The sequence below is a fragment of the Phaseolus vulgaris genome, chromosome 9 (assembly GCF_000499845.2).
Source record: "Phaseolus vulgaris cultivar G19833 chromosome 9, P. vulgaris v2.0, whole genome shotgun sequence".
In the NCBI taxonomy this organism is placed as follows: Eukaryota; Viridiplantae; Streptophyta; class Magnoliopsida; order Fabales; family Fabaceae; genus Phaseolus; species Phaseolus vulgaris.
Window position 1 is genome coordinate 5,832,380 of NC_023751.2, and position 25,712 is coordinate 5,858,091.

The window sequence follows — 25,712 nt, forward strand, 5'->3', positions numbered from 1 at the left end:
CAATAAACTTTAATCTCTGCCATCAGACTCCTACTATCTAAATGGGTGCCACCAAAATATCCTCATACATGCTGATTACAATGGTAAAGCCAAGAACGTTGTTTGAAACAAGATACAACTAATTGCATATGGGAACCTCATCTGCAGTATGCACTTCAGACAAACAGGTATTCAGGTGTCATCTGATACTTCTGTCCCAACATAAATGCTACAACATGTGCAGACATTAATGCTACAACATGTGCAGACATTAATGCTACAACATGTGCAGACATTGGTTTTAAAACAACAGGATGAGTGTACACAACTTATAGTTGCACGAGTAATGCCAAGAGTAATCGGCATGAGGTGTCAAAACACGGCCCTTTTTAACAACAAACTGCAGACAGAATAGCAATAAATGAGTTGAAGTATTCAAGACATTAGACCCTGCACTATCTATGTTGCAAGAAGAAAACCCTGTGATCCTTCTAAAAAAGGGGGTCTTGAACAAGATGTTGTTTCTCCCTAGACTGCAAGGTGACAACAAACCAGCAACATATTTGCTGCATCGCACATCATACAAGGATGTTATTTCACATGTTATGAGCATGCATTGAGTAGACTAATTTGTCATTGGCTCAAAGTTATCCCTCCTGACTTTTGTTTTTAAATATAGTTTTGTGTATATCAGTAGTCCAAAGCTTGGAATCCAAGAAACATCTCCGTGCTGGCTGCTACCTAGTAAGTCCTAGAACATAATTAGCACAACGAAAATAAAGACCTCTTCGACCATTAGGAAATTTAAGGACATACAATGTTAAGTTGCATTGGTAAATAACTTGGTCGAGCATGATTGCATCATCTGCTTTCGCATTATTGCGTTCAATCTGCACTTGGCCAATGATAATATTTTAGTAATGTAGTAAGATATATATATCTTTGAGGCAGGATATTAGTAAAACGAGATGTTACCAAATTATAATTTATATCAAGCGTGTGTGATAGTCAACTGAACTATAATATGCCGTAATTGCAGCTATGGCAAATAATCATCCATGTGTCTCTTTGCATACAATAATACATGGTTAATAGCAGGGGTAAATAAACACAAACTCATTTTCTTTCCCTGATACAACATTATCCACTGTTGAAAGGAATAGAAAAAAATAGATGGAATGTATTTCTGATGTGTATTACAAATGTGATTATAGTCTCTATTTATAGACTGTTTTACAACCTAATTAAGGAAAGAAATAATAGGTAATGAAAGACAATTTTAATGGTTGTTTAAAGCTATACAAATCAAATCAAATCAAATCACTAACAAATTTGTCCTAATAAATATAAAATGGAATCTGCACTTAATTACAGCATAATTCTCCTGATTATGCAACACTCCCCCTCAAGTTGGTGAATGTATATCTATCATTCACAGCTTGCAATTAAGATCTTCGAATTGTTTTGTGGGAAGTCCCTTAGTAAACATATCTGCCAATTGTAGTCTTGACGGGATGTACTCAGTGGCTATAAGACCATCATCCAACTTCTCCTTAATAAAGTGTCGGTCTATCTGTACGTGCTTTGTTCGATCATGTTGAACCGGATTGTGTGCAATACTGATAGCGGACTTATTATCACACGCCAAGCCCATAGGAGCTTCATATTTTATTTTAAGGTCATCAAGTATGATCTTCATCCATAATAGTTCACACACCCCTTGATTCATGGCTCTAAATTTTGCCTCTGCACTTGATCTTGCAACTACATTTTGCTTCTTGCTCCTCCATGTCCCCAGATTTCCACCCAAGAACATGCAGTAGCCTGTGGTGGATCTCCTATCAACAATCGATCCTGCATAGTCAGCATCAGTATATACTTTCATGGATAAGTTTTCCCCCTTTTTGAATAGCAATCCTTTTCCTAGAGAGGCTTTTAAGTACTGAAGAATTCTATCTACTGCCTGCGAGTGTCTTTCCCTTGGATCATGCATAAATTGGCTAACCACACTAACTGCATAGGCTATGTCTGGCCTAGTGTATGATAGATAAATGAGTTTTCCCACAAGTCTTTGATATTTTGTCTTCTCCACTTTTGGGTTTTCCTCATCATTCCCAATCCTATGATTTTGCTCTATGGGCACTCCAGTGGTCTTACAACTCAACTTACCAATCTCTTTGAGAAGATCAAAGATGTATTTCCTTTGAGAAATAAAGATGCCCTGTCTCGAGTAAGCAACTTATATCCCAAGAAAGTACTTCAGATTCCCAAGATCCTTCATCTCAAATTGAGCAGCTAGTCTCTCCTTCAAATTTTGTTTTTCATCTACATAGACCAAAGGTAAAGTGATTTTACCATTCTGAGAATGTTTTATAAACAGAGTATGGTCACCTTGGCTTTGTCGGTACCCCAAAGATACCATAGCTTGAGTAAACCTTTCAAACCAAGCACGAGGTGATTGTTTAAGAGCATACAGGGCCTTCTTAAGTTTGCACACCTTATTTTCTTCATTAACATTACCATAGCTAGGTGCAATCTCCATATATACTTCTTCCTCCAAGCTTCCATGCAAGAAGGCATTCTTAACATCAAATTGATGCATCTCCCAACCAAAGTGCGCTTCCATGGAGAGAATAATTTTGACTGTATTCATTTTTGCTACTGGAGCAAAGTTTCCTCATAATCGATCTCATAGGTTTGAGTGTACCCTTTTGCAACCAACCTTGCTTTATATCGATCCAATGTGCCATTAGACTGATACTTCATTATGTATATCCACCGACAACCCACTGCCTTCTTATCCTTTGGTCTCTCTACAATCTCCCAAGTTTCATTCTTTTCTAATGCCTTCATTTCTTCATTCATGGCTCGAACCCAGTTCTCATCCTTTAATGCTTCTTGTACTAATGTAGGGATTCTAATAGAATCAATAGCTGAAAGAAAACTCTGGTGGTGCATAGAAAGTTTTTCTGTAGACACAAATTGAGATTTAGGATATTTGGCACAAGATCTTTTTTCTTTTCTCAAGGCAATCGGTAAATCATCTAAGTTAGTTTCATTTAAGGTGTCCTCAAAAGTCTCATAGGTATGAGTTCTTACCTCCGGTTCGGAAAATTGAAATTGTTGTTCGATCAGGACGGGTTCTTGTTGCCTTCGTTGATATTGTTTCCCAAAGTATTTGTCCTCATTATTCTTCTCTTGTAATGATGTTGGCATAGGATCTTTGTCATTCTCCCTAAGAACGAAATCCTGCAACAAAGGAAAAGGTGGCAACTCAAGGTCCTCAGCTTCTTGAATACTCTCCCCTGAAGCTGAGAACTAGGAAAGAAAGACTCTGTTTCATGGAAGGTGATGTCTTTGGAAATATAAACTTTACGACTTTGAGGATGATAACATTTGTACCCCTTTTTGTTGGGGGCATAACCGATGAAGACACATTTGATGGCGCGAGGATCTAACTTACCTCGATACAGACTATGAACATGGAAAAAAGTTGGACAACCAAAGACACGACTCTGAAGACTAGTTAACATGGGAATAGAAGGATAGAATGTGGTCATAAGCTGAATAGGAGTAACACCCTCCAGAACCCGAGAGGGTAATCTATTAATCAAATAAGTGGCAGTTAGGACGGCTTCCCCCAGTAAGATTTTGGAACAGACATTTGGAAAAGTAAAACTCTAGTAACCTCAAGGAGATGACGATTTTTCCTTTCAGCAACCCCATTTTGTTGAGGAGTGTCCACACAGGTTAATTCATGAACAACTCCATATTCCTTAAGGAACTTTGAAAGGTTCTGGTTCACATATTATCTTCCATTATCAGAACGTAATCTCTCAATTGGAGTTTCAAATTGTGTTTGAACCATTTTGTAAAAATTTACAAACAAGTGAAAAACTTCAGACTTATCTTTCATGAGGAATATCCAGGTAACTCGAGTACAATCATCAATAAATGAAACAAACCGTTTTGCACCTGAGATATTAGGAATAGATGAAGGTCCCCCATACATCAAAATGAATAAGATCAATAGGTTTTGAACTTCTATTATTATTCGAAGGAAAAGTTGTTCTATGGTGTTTAGCAAATTGACAAACATCACAATGAAAAAACTCAACCGATAATTTTGTAAATAAAACAAGAAATAAGGATTTTAGGGTACTAAAAGGATGTCCAAGACGTTTGTGTTGAAGCCATATCTTAGAAGATGACCAAGATTCAGTGTCTTGCTAAAGACTAAAAGTGTGTGCCTGTAGTTTAGGACACTTTTTAGTTTCTTCCTGTTGTAAGTAATATAACTCGTCCTGCTCTTTAGCAAGTCCAATTGTCTTCCCCGTGGCAAGATCTTGAAAAACACAATGGGAAAGAAAAAATGTCACTGCACAATTTAAATCTTGGGTAATCTTATGATAGACAAGAGGTTATTAGATAGGTTGGGAACATGAAGCACATTTTTTAAAGAAAAGGAAGGTTGAAGGTGGATATTACCACGACCAGTAATGGGGGTATTGTAACCATTAGCTACAGTAATATGTTGGTTATAAGATAAGGTATTGTAGGATGAAAAATAAGATGAATGAGGTGTCATATGATCAGTAGCACCAGAGTCTATAATCCATATATTCTCAGTACCAGAAGAATTAAAGGATAAGAAACTAGAACTCTTACCACTCATGGTTAAAGAACAAGAGCTAGTCTTACTAAGAGAGTTCATGAGAACTCGTAAACGTTCCAACTCTTCTTTGCTGAGTGAGGGGACCTCCTCTGCTATTTGAGGGAAAGGTAGGGTCGTACATTCAGAGTCAGATGATGCTTGATTAGCATGCCTTTGTATGGTACCTTTGAATCCTCCAGTACGTTCCAAGACCTTCTCCTTTCCATGAAGTTTGAAGCACATTTCCTTAGTATGACCTGTCTTTTTACAATAATTGCACCAACGAATAGAAAGAAATAAATGGAATGTAGTTCTGATGTGTATTACAAATGTGATTACAGTCTCTATTTATATATTGTTTTACAACCTAATTAAGGAAAGAAATAATAAGTAATGAAAGACAATTATAATGGTTGTTTAAAGCTGTACAAATCAAATAAAATCAAATTACTAACAAATCTGTCTTAATAAATATAAAATGGAATTTGCACTTAATTACAGCATAATTCTCCTAATTATGCAACATCCACAATACTATGTAATGAAATTAATTCAATAACCATCATTTTTACAACTGAAACCATCTACTTCCAATAAAATTAGTTAACACATTTTGGTCAAATGCTAAGAGTGGAAAGAAATAGATTAAATATATTTCTGAGATATCTTACAAATGTGATTACAGTCTCTATTTATAGGCTGTTTTACAACCTAATTAAGGAAAGAAATAATAGGTAATGAAAGCCAGAAATAATGGGTGTTTAAAGTTGTACAAATCAAATCAAATCAAATCACTAACAAATCTGTCCTAATAAATATAAAATGGAATTTGCACTTAATTATAACATAATTCTTCTGATTATGCAACAGTCCCCCTCAAGTTGGTGAATGCATATCTATCATTCCCAACTTCCAAGTAAGATCTTCGAATTGTTTTGTGGGAAGTCCCTTAGTAAACATATATGCCAATTGTAGTCTTGACGGGATGTACTCAGTGGCTATAAGATCATCATCCAACTTCTCCTTAATAAAGTGTCGGTCTATCTCTACGTGCTTTGTTCGATCATGTTGAACCGGATTGTGTGCAATACTGAGGGGGGGTGTTGGAGATCTCACGTCGACTAGAGATTATAGTCTTTCATTGTATATAAGTGGGTGCAAAGTGGTGGTGGGGGTCAATGGAGAAAAGATAAGGAAAATAAAAAGTTGCAGCAATTAAGGTTGTCCAAAAAAAAAAGTTGCAGCAATGAAGGCTGCCAAGGAAAATTATTAGAGCAATGAAGGTTGTTAAAAAAAAAGGTTGCAGAAGTAGAGTCTCCCAGATCAGGAGCTCTAGGTAATGAAAGCCAGAAATAATGGGTGTTTAAAGTTGTACAAATCAAATAAAATCAAATCACTAACAAATATGTCCTAATAAATATAAAATGGAATCTGCACTTAATTATAACATAATTCTCCTGATTATGCAACACTAAGTGTGAAATATCTTAAGAAGAACTGGAAAATACATTTGTAAGTATGTTATTGAGAAGGTTATTGTGATGAATCTTCGAATCCAAGTTCTAGTAGAAACAAAAACAAAAACAGAAAGGGCGTTGGCATAAAGTCAGTTGATAAAACTAAAGGTGTATGCCAATCAAACAGAATATTAAAGGTTGAATGAATCTCATTCTTTTATAGGAAAAACTATCAAGTCACTCATCTCATCATCATCATCATAATAATAATAGTAATATAATGGCATTAAGTTCTTCAACTAAATAGCATTGAATACTTTGTAAGTCTTTCTTCTTTCTTTGTCAACACAAACCAGAATGGGGCAATGTAAACCAAACTAAACCAAACTGTGGGGTTTAGACGGAAAAAAAAAACTAAATAGAATTCAATGAAATTTGGTATCTCAGTTTGCGGTTTTCTGTTTTCAAATTAGGTTGGTTCGGTTTTAAGCACCCCTAATTACACTCACTATAGAGCTTCTTTAATGTAAATTGTTTACCTTGTGGAGTAGCTGGTGGAGAGTGGGATCATGAAGTTTTGATTTAGGGCTGCAATGTGGAAAGCAGAACAGGAATTCATTAGACAAAACAATAGGATGACTGTCAATATACCTCAGGTAGTGTGACCCATATGCCCATTTGTGTGGTTGTTTAACAATGGCTAAAGAATGTAGTAAAAACCTGCAAAGCCATCTATATAGATGCTGCAAAATTGAATCAGCATAAACATTTCCTGATGTCACTGTGTCTGTTAGGCACCGCGGTGTGCACAAGAACTCGTCAAAACCATTCTGATCATTCATCGAAAATGCTCCAGAATCATGTTCATGACCAAATCCTAATAGAGTGTCTCCTTCCATTTCATTAACTAGGTTGTATTTGAGTAGAGCATTTACAGCCAGGTGGTGTATCTGCAAACAAATTAATAAATAAAAGTTAAATCACAGTTAATTTTTAAATTATTGTTCACTATGGAGAAAGTAACTTTAGATCATTGAACCTTTAACTCCACAGTAACGTTTCTATAAGCTCCAGGATATGTAAGAACAGGTTGTTAGACCTATTTTCAAATACCACAGCAGTCAATTCGAGCAATCGAATATAAGCATTTTAAATCATCAAATAATAATTAATAACGAGGGAAAATTATTCTCCAGAGACAATTGTGGCACCGTTTGGGCATCTATAGTATTTATCCAAGAACCATTGGAACCCACAATTTAAAATCTTATCTTTATGTCAGAGTGGTGAATTAGTTCACTATTAGCCTGTTAACAGATAACATCTTTTACAAAATAAGAACATATTAAGCATGGTTCTCTTGTTATAAAAAATTGTTACAGAATATTCGTAAAAGAACAAATAAAACTTGGAGTGGTTGAGTACAGTACAATAACCGCAACTTTCATATCCATAGAGAAATCAATTTGATTACCAAAGAATAATAATAATACCAACAATAATACAATTATGTGAGAATAGAACACTAAGTAATTGCAAAATTTAAAAGAGGTAAATATTAAGGTCCACAAAAAATTGGGGTAATAAAGAACCAAAATAACTACTTGGCATACCTCGTCAATAAAACAGATATGTTTGTCATTAAATCCACCTAAATCTGGAAGGCCATCATTAGATATCCAAAGCACCGGCAAAATGGAAATCTCCTTCACGAATTATCATTTTAGGAACTATGTTAGGTTACACATAGAGGAGGAGTTAGTTAGAATTAGAATAGTCATGAATTAGTTACTTGATTTTCTAGTTAGATATAAATAAGAAAGAAGGAGAGGGAGAGGGGCAGTGTGTAATATTTTTGTAGAATGAGTTTTAGCTCTTTGTGAAGGGGAAGCCCTTGAAGGAGAGAGTGCTCTCCTATTTCTTGTTCTTTTCTTTCTATTCAATAAAAAACATTTCTTCTCTTCTCTTTATAATTCTTGGTTCCTAACAATTGGTCCGACCTACCGGATCTGAAAAACAGAGAGTGAGGAAGAAAAGATGGAACAAAGAATGGCGACAGTAGAGAAGTTTATCAGCAAACAGGGGAGATGGAATTCGGAAATGAGAGCGGAAATTCTGGGGTTGAAGGAAGGCATGCTGGACCTGAAAGAGATAAAAGAAATGCTGCAGGACATCAAGAAAGGGGACAGAATGTCTGAGGGAGGAGAGAAATCTGTTAGAACGGACACCAAGTTCTTGAAGGAAAGCCTTCTGGACTTGAAAGAAATTAAAGAATTGCTGCGGGACATCAAGAAAAGGGACAGAATGTCGGATGTCGGAGGGAGGAGAGAAATTTGTTAATGATGAAGAGAAGAAAACCCAAGATGTGGGAGAAGGTTCAGATATGAAGAATCACATCCTCTGCAGCGAAGAAAAAACCAACAACGAAATGAGATTTGCAAGAGAAACTGAAATGGGGAAAAAGGGGATGCATCAATAAAGAAAGTGAAGACTATGTGCTGTAAATTATAGAGCTAATCAGTAAGAAAGTTGAAGGTGGAGATGCAACCAAGCATCATTTTTTCCCAAATTCAGATTTACTTCATATGCATAAGAAATCATTGTGGGATCAAGATTTGATAATGAAGCTGGCTAGAACATCAATGACATCAGAATCTTGGAATTTCAACTTACTGGGTGCAGAGACTTTTATACAAAAGCCTCACTCATTCCCACCATCACCTAAGCCTCCATATCTGAATTTGCATGCAGTAGCCAATGGGTTCCCTCCCTAAGATAGACAATATCACAAAATAATTCCAGGAAGCGTAGATAAAGATCATGGTGTTGAAGATGAGCCACGGAGACAAGGTTCCACTGTTCCAACTTTGAGGACAAGGTTGTTGTTTGGAAGAGTCTATTGTTAGGTTACACATTGAGGAGGAGTTAGTTAGAATTAGAATAGTCATGAGTTAGTTACTTGATTTGCTAGTTAGATATAAATAAGAAAAAAGGAGAGGGGGAGGGGCAGTGTGTAATATTTTTGTAGATTGAGTTTTAGCTCTTTGTGAAGGGGAAGCCCTTGAAGGAAAGAGTGCTCTCCTATTTCTTGTTCTTTTCTTTCTATTCAATAAAAAACCTTTCTTTTCTTCTCTTTATAATTCTTGGTTCCTGACAAAATACATATAATGAATTACAAAATATTCAACCCTCTCCTCCAAAAAAACACAAACCCACATTTGAACATACCAAAGATAAAATTATTGTGCTCTAGTGTGGACACATGTAAAAACATCAAAAACAAAGAGCAATTAATTTTCATTTTGTTGAAAAGTAATATGAAGTATGTTTAAATCTTACTCAACCCTACAAAACTAACATAGTGAGATATGCTCCCATTTACAAGTTGACCATATTTTTAATCAATGTGGAACATGCAACACATCCTCTCACACCGAAAATTGCGTCATCTCGAAAGTGGGATGAGATATTTTTTGAACAGTCCAATAGCGACCAAATAGATCCAACAAGCCGATTTTGTAGGATTCATTTATACCTAAACCCACTTTCTGAGAATGATATTACAATAGCTTCAATCAAATTAAAATTAAAACCTGTTGATTATCATGCAATGCTCTTGAAAAGAAGATATATGCCATAAATATGAGCCAGTCAAGTTCAAAGTTCCCCAGCGTACCTGCAAAAGACATGCATAAAAAAACAAAATGTATGAGAAAAGTCCCTCTATTCTTCGTTATAGGTCATATTCTAAAAACTACGTTTGTTCCTTCCTTTACAGAAAAGTCACTTTATCAAATCTATGAAGCGTTAAATATTTTTTCCAAGTCTACCCTTCATCTACAATTTCATTATGCTTAATTCCTCTACCCTACACGTCCCTAAAAATGTTTCTACTTCTCCAATAACAGCATACTGAAAATTATGGGACACTAGAAAGATAATTAAGGTGAAGAGAGAAATTAAAACAATTAGCGAGATATAAAGAAGTGTAGTTCAGAATGTTCAAAAGAGTTATAGTAAACCAAGATAGAATAGATAACCTGTGACCATTTTTTGCTCTTTGCATCACTGTTTCAGCATCCTTGACATGTGCGACATAGTCCACCTGTATATAGGACATAATTATACTCAAGCATGATACAGATTATATTTTAAGTTATACTACAAAGTAAACAATCAGAAAAATGTAGTAGTACCTCAAAATTAATGTCATTCCTCGTAGGTGGCTCAATAGACATCGTTTGGCAAGCATCATGAAATTGTCTTTCAAGAAAATTCGGAGATAAATCTTTGTTTTGGTAGGGATTAACCACCACAACAGATATTGCTTTTGATGCAGGAAAATATCCAACAGATATAACCCACCCCCTCAGAGATGCTGAAGTTCATAAAGGAGTAATAAACGTAAAACTAAAGCTTTAAAAATATTGCAAGAACAATAAAAAATAACATTTAAGTTTTAAAGCAAATGCAACTATATGTTTTTAACACATAAATGATAGAAGAAAATAATCTCTGCATAATGAACCTCCACTTACCTGTGGTACAAATAAAAGAAGAATAAAGATTGTTCCAGATAAACACATTCTGTCGTAGTCTTCATGTGCAATTCACTCAAACTCCAGGGTTCTTGTAGACTACGTTTATTAGCAGTTTTGTCCACCTTACATGCGCAACCAAGCTGGACCATTGCATTAAACTCCAGTGGCACCTTAGTTTCATATATTCCCTGACATAAAACTTGAGTCTAGCAAGAATGATTTCTATTTAGAGGGTAATGCTTGATTGAATGTTTATGGCATAACTTACAAGTATTTTACCAAGAAAAATGTAAAATTAGAAGTATGAATTTAAAGAGGAATCATTTCAAAAATGTAAGAATCCAATACTGAATTGGTTTATGTATCTTGAGCTCTATTCATCCATGGCAAAGCAGCACTGAAATTATAACCACCGCTTACGCTCCGACGAACATGTCTCCACTCGATTCTAACACCGTCACTACCAACAACCGCCCGATTCTAACACCGCCACTGTCTACAACCGCCCGATTCTCCCTCCGCGTTAAAAAATTCTATGTTCTCACACCGTGCTCAAACCCTAAGTTTCTCCCTCCCTCAGTCTCTCAAAACGCTAGTCGATAACCCCCTTCCCCTCACTGTCTCTCAAAACGCTCGTCGGAAACCCCTCAAAATTCCACTTTCCCCAAGTCAAATGTTACCTTACAGTTACAAAATTGTCCTTCCCACCTCACCATCCTCGCCACGTCACCATCCTTGTCACCTCACCATCCTTGCCACGTCACCAACGGTGACCACGTTTTTTAATACTGTTTTTTTTTTACTGTTTTGTTTATAGTATTTTTTTGAGTTTTGTCGATTTTTTCATCATTTTTATCGATTTGTTTTTTTCATTATTTTTCATACTTCTGTGTTGGTTATGTTTTTTTCAACATAAAAATAATTTTTTTTAGTTTTTTTTATAAAAAATTGATTGTTTTTTATATTTCTATTGATATAAAAAAAATATGTAAGATTTAAACTATATTATAAAAGTAAAATAAAAAATTAATTTTGTAAGTGAAAAATAAATAAAAAATGAAATCTTAAAACAATTATTTTATGTATATGACATTATGACCAAAACAAATACCATAAAGAAAATGATAAGTAAAGAGTGTAATAAACATAAACATAATAAATTAAAAATTAAAAATAGAAAATAGAAAATATTCTAATTAAATTAATAAATAAATTACACATTATAAAATTCTGAATTACATACTGCCTCAATTTCTAAATTCCAGCAAAATTATGTTGTAAGTGAAATCTGAAAAACAACTTTAATATCATATAACACTTATTTTATGTATATTACATGTGCAGAACAAATATTGTAAAGAAAACCATAAATAAATATTATAATAAACATAAACATAACAGTAAAAATAAATATCTAGAATCATAAATATAAACATAAAATAAAAAATAAAAAACATTCGAATCCAAAAACCTAAAAATAAAAGTAAACATCCAAAGTTATAACCTTAATTTAACAAAAACATAAATTGTTCAAGTTTCCCGCACATGGACACAATTAGCCTCATTAGCTTTTATAATAACAACGTTGTGCGATGAGGGTTTGTTAGAACACTCAAATATTATTTTATTGCATTTCCGAAAAGAATGTACTTGACAGAAGTTCTTTCATTGAACATCTTTTATAAGTCCATGAAGAACAATTTTTTTGAATCTACCACAGTATTTGGCAAAATCCTCAGGTAGATACTTCAAGAAAATAAAACAATGTGTAAACAACTTAATATACAAAATAAGAATTGAAATATTAAATAAGACAAAAGTAAAATGTCACGAGTATTCTATAAAAAAAATGACACCTAATAAAAATAAATAAAAGAAATATTACATAACAACTAACTAATAAATAATAAAGAAATTTTACTAAAAAACTTCAATTTCTTTTTTACCAAATGTAGAAAATCTGAAGGAAAGAACTAATGAAACGCTGACAAATGGCGTAACCACATGAAGCCACGTAGCATTCATATAAACGTTCATTCCTCTCAGTCTCTTCATTGTCCGTTTCCTAAACCTCAACCCTATGCATTCCATCCAAAACTCTTTCTCACATTTCTCTCTTTTGTTGTGCTTATGTTTCACAAATTTGGAAACTGCATCATGGGGTTTTGAGTTTATATAGGTTATGATACACATATATTCATTCATTCTCATTTCTTCTTTTCATTTTTTGAATAACAGGTTATTCTTTATCATTTCTTTTCTACATTGCGTGCTTTTATTTTTTCTGTAACACCCCATAATTTACATATAACTATTACAATACCGGTTCTACATATTTCTATACAAACTTACAGTTTTTCAAAACATTCCTAATACGTGATTAGGACATATAGAAATACAAATATTTACAATATAAGTTTCAAAATCAATGCCTTAAAACTCTTCTGATCCTCAGACACCTGTAAGATCATCTGCTCGTGTACGTAGTACAGTCATCGCAGTTCAAACACAACAAGAAAAGCAAGGGTAAGCTAATGAAAATAGAATTTTATAATATACGCAATTAAATCAAAAGAGAAAACCAAGTTACATGATCAATTTCTCAAATTATACAATCTTCTTCAAATCCCAACACTAAAGCAATCACATAGATCTCACATGGATCTACACATCCAAGATATTCAACAAACAACGTCTTCCGGAAGACCCGTATTAAGTAAGTCCTACCAGAGACTAACACCTGATCCAAAGATTACCAGCGAATCCAACAGAAAGGATCAGGATAAGTTCAATACAACCCAAGTCGTGCATCTCATATGTCACGGTGTGCATGAACTCCCCCATCAGCTTCTCACCACCTGATATCTTAGTCTATGTGACTTAGATCATCAGTGAAGCTCGGAGATCTCTGTTACCACATAGGCATCAATACTTAATACACAACAAACATCAGTCCATACATTATCCCGACATCAATATTTAATACACAACAAACATCAGTCCATACATTATCCCAAATGTATGAATTCAATTCCATACCATTTCGTCATACAATATAATTCAAAAAGTGATCCAAAATATTCAAAAGTCTATTTGACGTAAAAAAAATAACACTTTAATATTAAATCATCAAAACCGAATATTTCCACAAATTTAAATAATATATAAACAAACAACCCAATAAATATAAACACACAACATCCCTGCAAGAAAAATTGAGTATTGGGACCACGTCCCTTCCGCATTCAGATCTTCTATCCTATGGTGCTATTAAAAATTAAATTTAGCTTCCCTTACCTCAATTGCTTGCTTTCCAAGCAACTTTTAAAATTTTATTCCCCACCGTTTGGATAAGCTTCAAGATTTACGGGCCTAATACAAATTATCCAAACAGAACAAAATTTCAGTATATAATAGAATAAGTTGAGAGGATTAAACTTCTCAACTGACCCCACCAAGATTGATGACTAAATCCTAAGGAAAAACAGAGAACAAAGGATATTTAGAGTAAAAATGAACTTACTCTGTTTGAAAATCTGATCGGATAGAAATGTTCCTTAACTCCTCTGCTACAGCGTGGTATGATCAGATTCTAAAATAGTTGAGGTATGATCAGATTCTAAAATAGTTGAGGTATGAAGTGAGAAATTAAGAGAGAAGAGAGAGGAGAGAAGTTGGTAGAGAGAGAAAGTGATTTGGAAGAATGAAGAAGAAAGTGATAGTGTGGGCACACTGTTTCTGCTTTTTTTTTTTAAAAAAAAAAGTGTCGTTACATTTTCTATCCATTCTCTTCATTTATTACGTTTTTTAACAACATTAATTTTATTTTTTTGGGTTCTTTACTTTTATCATTTATGTCAAATCTTTTCATCTCTTTATCAATTTGTTTGCTCCATTGTTCTTGGTATTTATTTATAAATAATAAATAATTAATAAAAATAAATAAATAGTGATTAATGATAGCTAATAATAATAATATAGAAATTATTATTATTTATAAATAAATTAATAAAAAATAAAAATAACAAAAATTATAATATTTCATTTATTAAAATATTAATAAATTAAATATATTATGCACAACTGTTTATTAGAATAAATCATTTTTTTACATAACTGTTTATTATTACTTAATTTTCTCAAAATTTATGTCAGTTTGTTAATAATTGAACAATTTATTTTTTTCCGTATATTATTTATCTTTATTCATATTAGTATGTTTAGTTTATTTATTTATTCGTATACACTAATTTTTATTTCTTATATAATAATAATTGATTTATAATTTATTTATTTATTATTTTGAAAGAGTGTATTTGGTGTTTCCAAAAAGTTGCTCGTACTTATTTAGTTATTATTGTTATTTTATGTTAAATAAGTTTGAAATTATTTGTATTCATTTTGAAGGTTAATAAAGTTACATTGATTATATTATTATATTATTATGCTTGAGTTAATTTTTTTCAAAAAAAATAAAATGTCATTTCTTCATCTATTTTCAAATTTTTTAGACAATTTTTTTATGGTATTTGACATTTTAAATTTTATTTTATTTTTTTATTACAGTTTACAAATTGTTCATAAAGAATAAAAAATTGAAAAGTTACAAATTAAAATTAAATATAGTACATAAAAAAATCAAAATAAGATTACATAAGTTTACAATATAAGTAGTACACAAACAAAACAAATTACTAAATGTAAATGTAAATAAAAAATTATAAAACAAATATTAATATATAAGAAAAAAATATCAACATATGCAAACAAATAAAAAAACTAAACATAATAAAATTAATATCAAACAAACTGCCACAGATTTTGAGGAAAGTAAGTAACAACAAAAAAAATTATTCATCCCGAATCACTCAAATTTCATTATTTGGTTTGTTAACATGTGCTTCAAAAACAATCTTATCACATTCTTTGAAATTATTTAAAATATATAAATTATTCAATCTCACTCTAAGTTTTGTTGATTTATTTAACACGTTTTCTTACACTATTTTATATAAAAATATTATATATATATATATATATAAATTTACATGTAAATAAGAAAAAATAAAAATAAAATTACAAAGCAAATAGTAATAAATAAACCATATACAAATAATTAACAAAACTAAACATATTAAAATTAATATAAAGAATGCATAAACATAAATAATACACGTAAATAAATAAATTGTTCAAGAATAACCAAAATCCTTCCATTTTGCTCCAAACATTTTTTATTTATTTATTTAAGATTTTATTTAATTAGGACATTAAATATTTTAAATTTGTATTTATTTAAGATTTTGAATAATTTAACAATTTTAATTACGCATGACATTAAATATTCGGGACTTATTTTTTTTTAAGTAACTTTTGAATAATTTAGAAATTTTATTTATTTCAGATTTTTATTTAAGTACAACATTCAATAATTTAGGATTTGTATTTATTTAGAAGTTTAAATAATTTAGAAATTTTATTCATTACAAATTTTTATTTAAATAGCACATTAAATAATTTATATTTGTATTTATTTAAGATTTTAAATAATTTATGGATTTCAGTTATTTAAAGTTTTTATTTACATATTACATTAAATAATTCAGAGTATGTTTTTATTTAGGATTTTGAATAATTTTGGAATTTAATTTATTTTGAATTTTTTTAAGTAGAATATTAAATAATTTAGATTTTGTATTTATTTAATATTTTATAAATTTTAAAAAAATTATTTATTTTAGATTATTATTTAAGTATAAAATAAAATAATTTAGGATTTGTATTTCTCTAAAATTTTGGAAAACTTATAAATTTTATATTTTTATCGAAGAAGACATTAAATAATTTATGGTATGGATATATTAGAACTTTAAATAATTTAAGAATTTTATTGATTTTAGATTTTTATTCAAAAATGATATTACAAATGTTTGGGATTTTATTTATTTAGGATTTTGAAAATGTTAGAAATTTTTTTTTTATATTTTTATTTAAGAAAGAAATAAAATAATTTCAGATTTTGTAATATTTTATAAGAAAAGAAAAAATAATAATAACAAAAATTATAATATTACATTTATTATAATATTAATAAATTAAATAAATTACGGAAATCAACATTATTCCTGTAAATATATTTACAATAAATAAAAAATAATATTAAATATTAAATATAATAAAAAATGAAAAAATAAAAGTAAAAGTAAAAATTAGATAAAAAAAAGAATTTACGTAAGATTTAAACTATTATAAATATAAAATAAAAAAATTATATATATATTTATATAGTAATATGTGTATATTTTATTTTTACTTTAAAGTTTATTATATTATTTAATCAACAAATTGAAAATAAACAACTGATTAACTATTTTAATTCAATAACTATTACATAAAGTTATTGAAAAAAAAATAAAATATATATATATATATATATATATTTATATATATAAATAAATGTAAAAGTAAATAAAAAATAAATAAAATATTTTACTTCAATGTTTACTCTAAATGCATATTATATAAATGTAAATGTAAATAAAAAATAAATAAAATATTTTACTTCAATGTTTACTCTAAATGCATATTGAATTATATGTGTTGTGATAAAATTGAATTATTTTAAAAAAAATTGGGACCAAATTTACGTCAAAGAAATAAACATCAGACATATACAAAGAAATTAAAAAAAAAACTAAAATACTAAAATTAATATAAATAATGCATACAAATAAATAGTACACGTAAATAAATTAATTGTTCAAGTATACATAAACCGACATAAATTTTGAGCAAAGTAACATACAACAAATATTTCATCCTGTGGTAAGTTTTGTTGATTTATTTGACGTGTTTTCTTTCACTATTTTGTATAAAAATATAATTTATATAATTATATATATATATCAATAAATAAAAATTTACAGAACAAATATTAATATATAAGAAATAAACATCAGCAGCATATGCAAATAAATAAAAAACTAAACATACTAAAATTAATATAAACAATGCATAAACATAAATAATACACATAAATAAATAAATTGTTCAAGTATCACCAACTGAGATCAATTTTGAGAAAAGTAACAATAAACAATTATGTAAAAAATTAATTCATTCTAAAATGTGAATAACTCGAACTTCATAACTTTGTATGTTAACCTCTCTTTCAAAAACAATTTTATCACCTTCTTTGAAGTCATTTAACATACATAAATTATTTCATTCCGCTGCAATTTTTTTTGATTTATTTGTCACATTTTCTTTCACTATTTTGTATAAAAATATAATTTATATAATTATATATATACAAATTACTAAATGTAAATGTAAATAAAAAAGTTACAAACAAATATTAATCTATAAGAAATAAATATCAGCATATGCGAACAAATAACAAAACTAAACATACTAAAATTAATACAAACAATGCATAAACATAAATAATTAAATTGTTTAAATATTAACAAATTGACCCAAATTTTGAGGAAAGTAAGTAACAATAAATAGTTATGTAAAAAAAATGATTCATTCTGAATCACTCAAATTTCTTTATTTTGTATGTTAATCTCTGTTTCAAAATCAAATTTATTATCCCTTTCTTTGAAGTCATTTAACATACAAAAATTCTTTCATCTCGCTCTATGTTTTGTTGATTTATTAGTATTTTGTATAAAAATATAATTTATATAATTATATATATATATATAAATAAATGTAAATATAAATAAATAAAAAATAAATAAATTACAAAACAAATATTAATAAACATCACCATATACCAACAATTAAATAAAACTAAACATACTACAATTAATATAAACAATGCATAAACATAAATAATAGATGCAAATAAATAAATTGTTCAAGAAAAACCAAAATCCTAGTTCCAAGTTTTTTTATTTATTTATTTCATATTTTATTTAAGCAGGACATTAAATATTTTAAATTTGTATTTATTTAAGATTTTGAATAATTTAACAATTGTATTTACGTATGATATAAAATATTCAGGGTCTTTTTTTTAGCAATTTTGAATAATTTAGAAATTTAATTTATTTCATATTTTTATTTAAGTAAAATATTAAATAATTTAGATTTTGAATTTATTTATGATTTTGAAAATTTTAGAAATTCTAATTATTTTATATTATTATTTAAGTAGGAAATACAATAATTTAGAATTTTGAAAAACTTGAAAATTTTATTAATTTTATATTTTTGTTTAAGAATAAAATTAATAATTTTAGATTATTTTTTAACTTTTAATTTTTTATTTATTTAAGAAGGTCATAAACCTTTTTTGGATTAATATTAATTTAGGATTTTGAAAAACTTATAAATTTTATTTATTTTAGATTTTTATTTATGTAGGACATAAAAGAATTTAAGATTTTTAAAAACTTAGAAATTTTATTTATTTGAGATTTTTATTTAAGTGTATTACATAAAATAAGTTAGAATTTGTATTTATTTAGGATTTTGAATATTATAAAAAAAATTATTTCAAATTTTTATTTAAGTAGAAAATTAAATAATTTAGAATTAGTATTTATTATTATTTTAAATAATTTAAGAAATTTATTTATTTTCAGATGTTTGGCATATTAAATATTTAAGTCAAACTTTTTCATGTAAACTTTTCAAATAGATCTAAATCATATATTAAACAATTAAGATTCAATTTAATATAAATAAAATTGTTAACAAAACTTTTACTTCTTTAGACAACTTCAAATAGATCCACTGCACCACTAAAGTCAAAATGAGAGAACTTTTTCTACGCTCTTGATAGGGGTGGCAATGCAGGCTGGTCCGCCCCACATAAGTCTGTCCTGCATTTGGGTGGCAAAAAACGGGTTGGGTTGACCTGTCCCGTATAGAATTTGTGGGCTGATTTTTCTAACCCGCTCCACAAAAGGGTTGGCCCGCGGGCCTGCGGGCCAATCCGCATAAGAAATATTTATTTAAAAAAATAATTTTTTAAATAAAAATTTTGAATTTTTTTTATTTAGATGCATTAGGTAAATGGTCTCATAATATTATTTTCATGAAACATGCATAATAAGATGTTATTAAAAATTTCGGAAAGTAAAATATGAGGCTACATGAAGAAAATATGAGGGTGTAGAAAAAAAATTATACATTTTAAAGTTATGCGGGTCAACCCGCCCCGCCCCACACTTGGCCCGCACAGGCTGTGGGTTATGCGGGACGAGCCTAAGCAGGCCAGCGGGTTGAAATAAGCAACCCGCCCTGCGGTTTTTTCAGCCCCACTTTGCCACCCGTAACTCTCGATCCAAAAATTTTAAAACACTTGTTATGTTATCTATACCTATATATAAAGGAGATTCCCCTCTTAACTACCATCTTATTTTATTTTAATTTTATCTCTATCTTTCTTTTTTTTTTTTTTCAGTTCATCTTCCATTTATATTCCATCTAACTTTCTATCATCTTTTTCTCCTTTTCATTAAACTTTTTATCATCCTTTTCTCCTGTTCATCTTCACTTTTATCCCATCAAACTTTCTATCCTCTTTTTCTCCCGATCATCTTCACTTTTATTCCATCGAAATTTATATCATATTTTTCTCCTAATCATCTTCACTTTTATCCCATCAAACTTTCTGTTTTCAAATTCAAATTACTAGAAGTCGCAAGTTCCAAAACCACTTCCGTTCCAGAACCAAGAAATCAATCTGTAAGTGTTGTTTTTCAACTATAAAGATGTTATTAACAATCTGTAACTGTAATTGTTAATCATTTATGAATGTCTTTGGCATGGCATTATATGATGACAATATTATAATTATTGTGCTCACACAAACAAATAGAACAATTAAAAAATTGAAAGAGAAATTAAGTACCAGAAAAAAACTGAACCAATGAGAGGGTTACTATATGAGAAAACATATAGGAAATTTCCATCCAAACGATCGTGATTGAGATGCATTGCAGTGATGGGTGAGTTGCAGGGATTATGGTTTTCTTAGGGGTTTAGTTTTTAAAAAAATTCAAAATTAAATATTCAAAATTCAAAATTTTAAATTTTAAATGGTAGTTAAGAGGAGATCCCCTATATATAGGTAATTTAAAATTTAAAATTTAAAATTTAAAATTTTATATTTAAAATTCAAAATTCACTATTTTAAATTTAAAATGGTAGTTAAAAGTAGACCCCTATAGATAATTTAAAATTTAATATTTAAAATTTATTAGTACATAAAACGTATACGAAATTAAATATTAAAACTTAAATATTAAAAATTCAAAAATTAAATATTAAAAAATTAAAATTAAAATTCAAAATTTTAAATTTTAAATGGTAGTTAAGAGGAGATCCCGGTAATTTAAAATATAAAATTCAAAATTTAATATTTAAAATTCAAAATTTAGTTTTTAAAAAAATTAAAAATTAAATATTCAAAATTCAAAATTTTAAAATTTTGAATTTAAATTTTAAATTTTAAATGGTAGTTAAGAGGAGATCTCCTATATAGGTAATTTAAAATATAAAATATAAAATATAAAATATAAAATATAAAATATAAAATATAAAATATAAAATATAAAATATAAAATATAAAATATAAAATATAAAATATAAAATATAAAATATAAAATATAAAATATAAAATATAAAATATAAAATATAAAATATAAAATTTTAAATTTTAAATTTTAAATTTTAAATTTAAAATGTTTTTTTAAATAATTTCATATTTTATATATTTATTTTCACATTATGAAAATATATTCTGAATATATTTTTTAATTTACGCTATCTATTTTTTCCATCTAAATAAATAAAATTAAATAATATGTACATAAAAATATTTTTTAAATATTATCATATTTTATGTATTTATTTTCACATTTCGTAAAATATTTTCTGAAAATATTTTAAATTTAGCTATCTATTTTCTGTCACATACTTTTTTTTTCTTGGTATATGTATGTTTGCATTGCATTGCAACAGTGTTTTTATAATTTGTGTGCTTTTAGTATTGATTTATATTTTAGAATTTTTTAAATAATTATTCTAATGTTTATTATTATTATTTTACATTTTAATACATTACATAACTAAATGAAAAATATAAGTTCTTTTTAGACATTTATTTTCACATTTTGAAAAATATTTTCTAAAGATATTTTTTTTACGCTACTTTTTTAAATAATATATTGATGAAAATATTTTTTAAAATATTATCTATATTTAATATATTTATTTTTACATTTTTCGAATTATTATATGAAGATATTTTTTAATTATATTTTTCATTTATATAAACAATATTTAATATATAGATCAAAGTGTTTTTTAAATATTTAATATTTAAAATTCAAAATTTAGTTTTTAAAAAAATTCAAAATTTAATATTCAAAATTCAAAATTCACAATTTTAAATTTTAAATGATAGTTAAGAGGAGATCTCCTATATAGGTAATTTAAAATTTAATATTTAAAATTTAAAATTTAAAATTCACTATTTTAAATTTAAAATATAGTTAAGAGGAAATCCCCTATATATAGGTAATTTAAAATTTAAAATTTAATATTTAAAATTTAATATTTAAAATTTAAAATTTAATTTTAAAAAATAAAGAAGTCACAAAATAACAAATATCTCCTCTCATATATTTTTAAAATAATAAAATAAAACATAAATAGTATAATGATAAAATTTGAATAAATACTATTAAATAATATATGGATTAAAATGTTTTTTTAAATAATTTCATATTTTATATATTTATTTTCACATTTTGAAAAATATATTCTGAATATATTTTTTATTTACGCTATCTATTTTTTCCATCTAAATAAATAATATTAAATAATATATACATAAAAATATTTTTTAAATATTATCATATTTTATGTATTTATTTTCACATTTCGTAAAATATTTTCTGAAAATATTTTAAATTTAGCTATCTATTTTCCGTCACATACTTTTTTTTTCTTGCTATATGTATGTTTGCATTGCTAACAGTGTTTTTATAATTTGTTGTGCTTTTAGTATTGATTTATATTTTAGAATTTTTTAAATAATTATTCTAATGTTTATTATTATTATTTTACATTTTAATACATTACATAACCAAATGAAAAATATAAGTGCTTTTTATACATTTATTTTCATATTTTGAAAAATATTTTCGAAAGATATTTTTTTTACGCTACTTTTTTAAATAATATATTGATGAAAATGTTTTTTAAAATATTATCTATACTGCACATTCTCGATTTAAGATACCTATTAATGTAGAAGTTGGTTGCTTTTGTTCAATAAACAAACAATCTGATCTTGCAAAGCTACTAAGAGAAACAACCGCAATTATTTGGGATGAAGCACCAATGACTAATAGATATGCTTTAGAGGCATTAGATAGATCATTAAAGGACATTCTAGATTGTGATGCTCCATTTGGGGGGAAAGTGATGATATTAGGAGGAGATTTTCGCCAGGTACTACCAGTTGTTCAAAAGGGTACAAAGGCACAAATGATTTCTGCATGTATTGTTAAGTCTCCTTTATGGAGTAACACAAAGGTATTGCATTTACAACAAAACATGCGATCATTGCAAGATCACAATTTTGTAGAATACCTCATGCGCATTGGAGATGGGATTGAACCTACAATTCTTGATGATATGGTGAAAATACCCCATGAACTAGCAATACCATGGGAAGGAGAAAGTTCAATACAAAAACTTATACAAGAAACATTTTCCCAATTGCAATTTCATACATGGGATGCATCTTATATGGTTCAGAGAGCCATATTGACTCCAAAAAATGAAGATGTTGAAATACTTAATAACATGATTATCGATCATTTTTCAGGAGAACAACATAATCTATTGTCATTTGATGAAGTTGAAGGAGACACACATAGTCTATACCAATAAGAGTACTTGCACTCCATTGCTCCAGGTGGCTTGCCACCTCATATTTTAAAGCTTAATAAAGGTGCACCATTAATGTTGTTGCGAAACATAGACCCTAAATCTGGGTTATGTAATGGGACGAGATTATTGTGTCGTGGGTTCTACATGAACATGTTGGATGTTGAAATCTTGACAGGTCAACATGTTGGAAAAAGATCTTTCTTACCAAGAATTAAACATAAAACAACAGAAAGTGCAGGTCTCCCATTTGTGCTTATTAGGAAACAATTTCCTGTGAAATTAAGTTTTGCCATTACTATAAATAAATCACAGGGGCAAACTATACCTAATGTTGGAATTTACCTTCCACGACACGTTTTTAGTCATGGTCAATTATATGTTGCACTATCAAGAGGTGTTTCTCAAGCTTCAACAAAAATTATTATTAAAGAAGGACACCTTGATGAGAATCAACTAAAGGTGGCTTTTTATAATGAAGAACAAGATCATTCGCCTTCACATTTAAAGTTTTTCTTGTTAATCTTTGCAAAAGATAAAGCCCAAGCCCAAGCCCAAGAAGGCCAAAGCCCACAAAAGCCCAAAGTCCATCCCATGAAGGGCAAGACCAAGTATTAAATAAATATTGTTTAGAAAGGTGCTTAGAGGGAAACATTAGAAACCTTTATTGTTAAAGCATCTTTTAGTCTTTAGTTAGGAGTCTTAGGGGGGGTGTTAGTAGATAGGTGTAGGAGTAAATAAGGAGGTGCCAAAATGAGAGAAAGGATCACACCTTCCTCATGCATTGTTTTAGGCGCCAGTTCTAGAAGCTTTTTAGGAGGGAGTTTTTGAATTTGTGTAGCTTGCATTTCAGCACATTAGGCTATAAATAGAGGTGCTCCCTTTGTAAAATTCAGATTGGAATTTATCTAAAGAAACTATACTCAAAATTGGAGTGAGCATTGGAGAGCTTTTGAGCCTTCTTCTCTAGTCTTATCTTGAAGGATCCATGGTGTCCTCAAGTGGCGGCAACACTCTCATCTAGGAGCAACCACACTTCTAGTGGCGAGATCATTCATCATTCTTCCATCTTCATGAGCATTCTCTTCTCCTTCCTTTCTTCTCTTGTTAATTTCCTTGTCTTAGCTTGTTTCCTAGTTGTTTTGGTTCGGCAATTTCAGCTTGTTAATGTGTAGCTATGGTTCATTTGTGTTCTTGGCTGTTCTTCATCTTTTCTTCTTCAATTCCAGCATTTTGATTCGGTACCTTGCTGTTTTGTTTTTGTTAATTAGTGTTTTTGCCTTTCCTCCATTTCTTTTGGTTCAATTTGACAATATGTGGAACATCCAAATGAGTTTGGGATTTGGTACTAGTTTTTGGTGAGTTCTTGTCTTAGAACATTGATCCAACTCTAAGAAAAGTGCCTAAATAATGTTCAGCTCAAGGTGATTCATAAGAATGTCAAGAATCATTCTCTATATGGCTAGTGGAATCACATCACACCTTGAGGGAGAAGATGGAAATTTTACAAAAAAATGTTGTTTATAAAGATATTTTGTTATCACAAAATCAGGTATTGTTCGTTTTATTTATGTGTGACACGTAAAGATAAGTATAGGTTATTATTCTACTTACACTATTTCTTATATATATATCAAAGGTAACATAATATACAAGAAGCCCTTACAGTTGAATGAAGATAACAAAACAGGGCATTCACACATTTATCTACACAAACAGGTAATTATCAATATATGTATATTGCATATATTTGTGTGTGTATTTTACAATTTATTCATAATTGACATTTTTTCGTAGGGAACAAAATATGTAAAGACGAGAACAATTATAAGGATGATCAATCATTCGCATTGGTTAAGCCAATTGACATCAAGGTATAATGATTTTACATAATGATGATGATAATATCATTTTTTTTATTCATAATGTATTATAAATTTATATTGTTAATATACATGTGTGAAAAATAACATTTTTCTTATTTTTGTTTTAATATTAAATATAAATACAATATAAATGAACACATAAAAAATGCGGATACAGGCACTCGCGCCTGTGTTCCCGCTAGTTGTGATAACGGTTCTAATGGTAATCTAAAACAATATATATAGGAGAATTGGTTGACATATTTTATTTTCCAAATTTATCCTTTAAAATGTT

The 25,712-nt window shown here is 28.7% G+C and overlaps 1 protein-coding gene and 1 pseudogene across 10 annotated transcripts; one reads left to right on the top strand and one right to left on the bottom strand.

Annotated features, from left to right (window-relative positions):
* Window positions 1-701: 701 nt before the first annotated feature.
* LOC137822016 (DNA polymerase epsilon catalytic subunit A-like) lies at window positions 702-11,352 on the bottom strand. 10 transcript variants are annotated; one of them, XM_068626889.1, is made up of 7 exons: window positions 10,629-11,352; window positions 10,287-10,468; window positions 10,131-10,195; window positions 7,130-9,766; window positions 6,811-7,040; window positions 6,630-6,678; window positions 702-869 (listed from the first exon to the last, which is right to left on the bottom strand). In XM_068626889.1, exons 5-7 carry the CDS (start codon window positions 6,987-6,989, stop codon window positions 717-719), a joined length of 381 nt encoding a protein of 126 aa, XP_068482990.1. In that variant the 5' UTR covers window positions 6,990-7,040; window positions 7,130-9,766; window positions 10,131-10,195; window positions 10,287-10,468; window positions 10,629-11,352; the 3' UTR covers window positions 702-716. The 10 variants fall into 10 exon arrangements, 2 of the variants coding, with proteins under 2 accessions (XP_068482990.1, XP_068482991.1); XM_068626890.1 differs by lacking the exon at window positions 702-869 and adding an exon at window positions 3,921-4,890; XR_011082906.1 differs by lacking the exon at window positions 702-869 and having other exon boundaries at window positions 5,265-6,678; window positions 7,130-7,189; window positions 7,704-9,766; window positions 10,629-11,350.
* An 11,522-nt stretch (window positions 11,353-22,874) lies between these two features.
* LOC137822156 (uncharacterized) lies at window positions 22,875-25,432 on the top strand (annotated as a pseudogene).
* Window positions 25,433-25,712: the final 280 nt, after the last annotated feature.

Bases quoted from the DNA above. Each gene is read 5' to 3' on its own strand.
- LOC137822016 (XM_068626889.1), bottom strand. From the start codon at position 6,989: ATGGAAGGAGACACTCTATTAGGATTTGGTCATGAACATGATTCTGGA. The intron at 6,679-6,810 runs GTTTTTACTACA...TCCACATTGCAG, and splicing joins CTATATAGATGGCTTTGCAG to CCCTAAATCAAAACTTCATG. The intron at 870-6,629 runs GTAAACAATTTA...GGCCAAGTGCAG, and splicing joins TCCACCAGCTACTCCACAAG to ATTGAACGCAATAATGCGAA.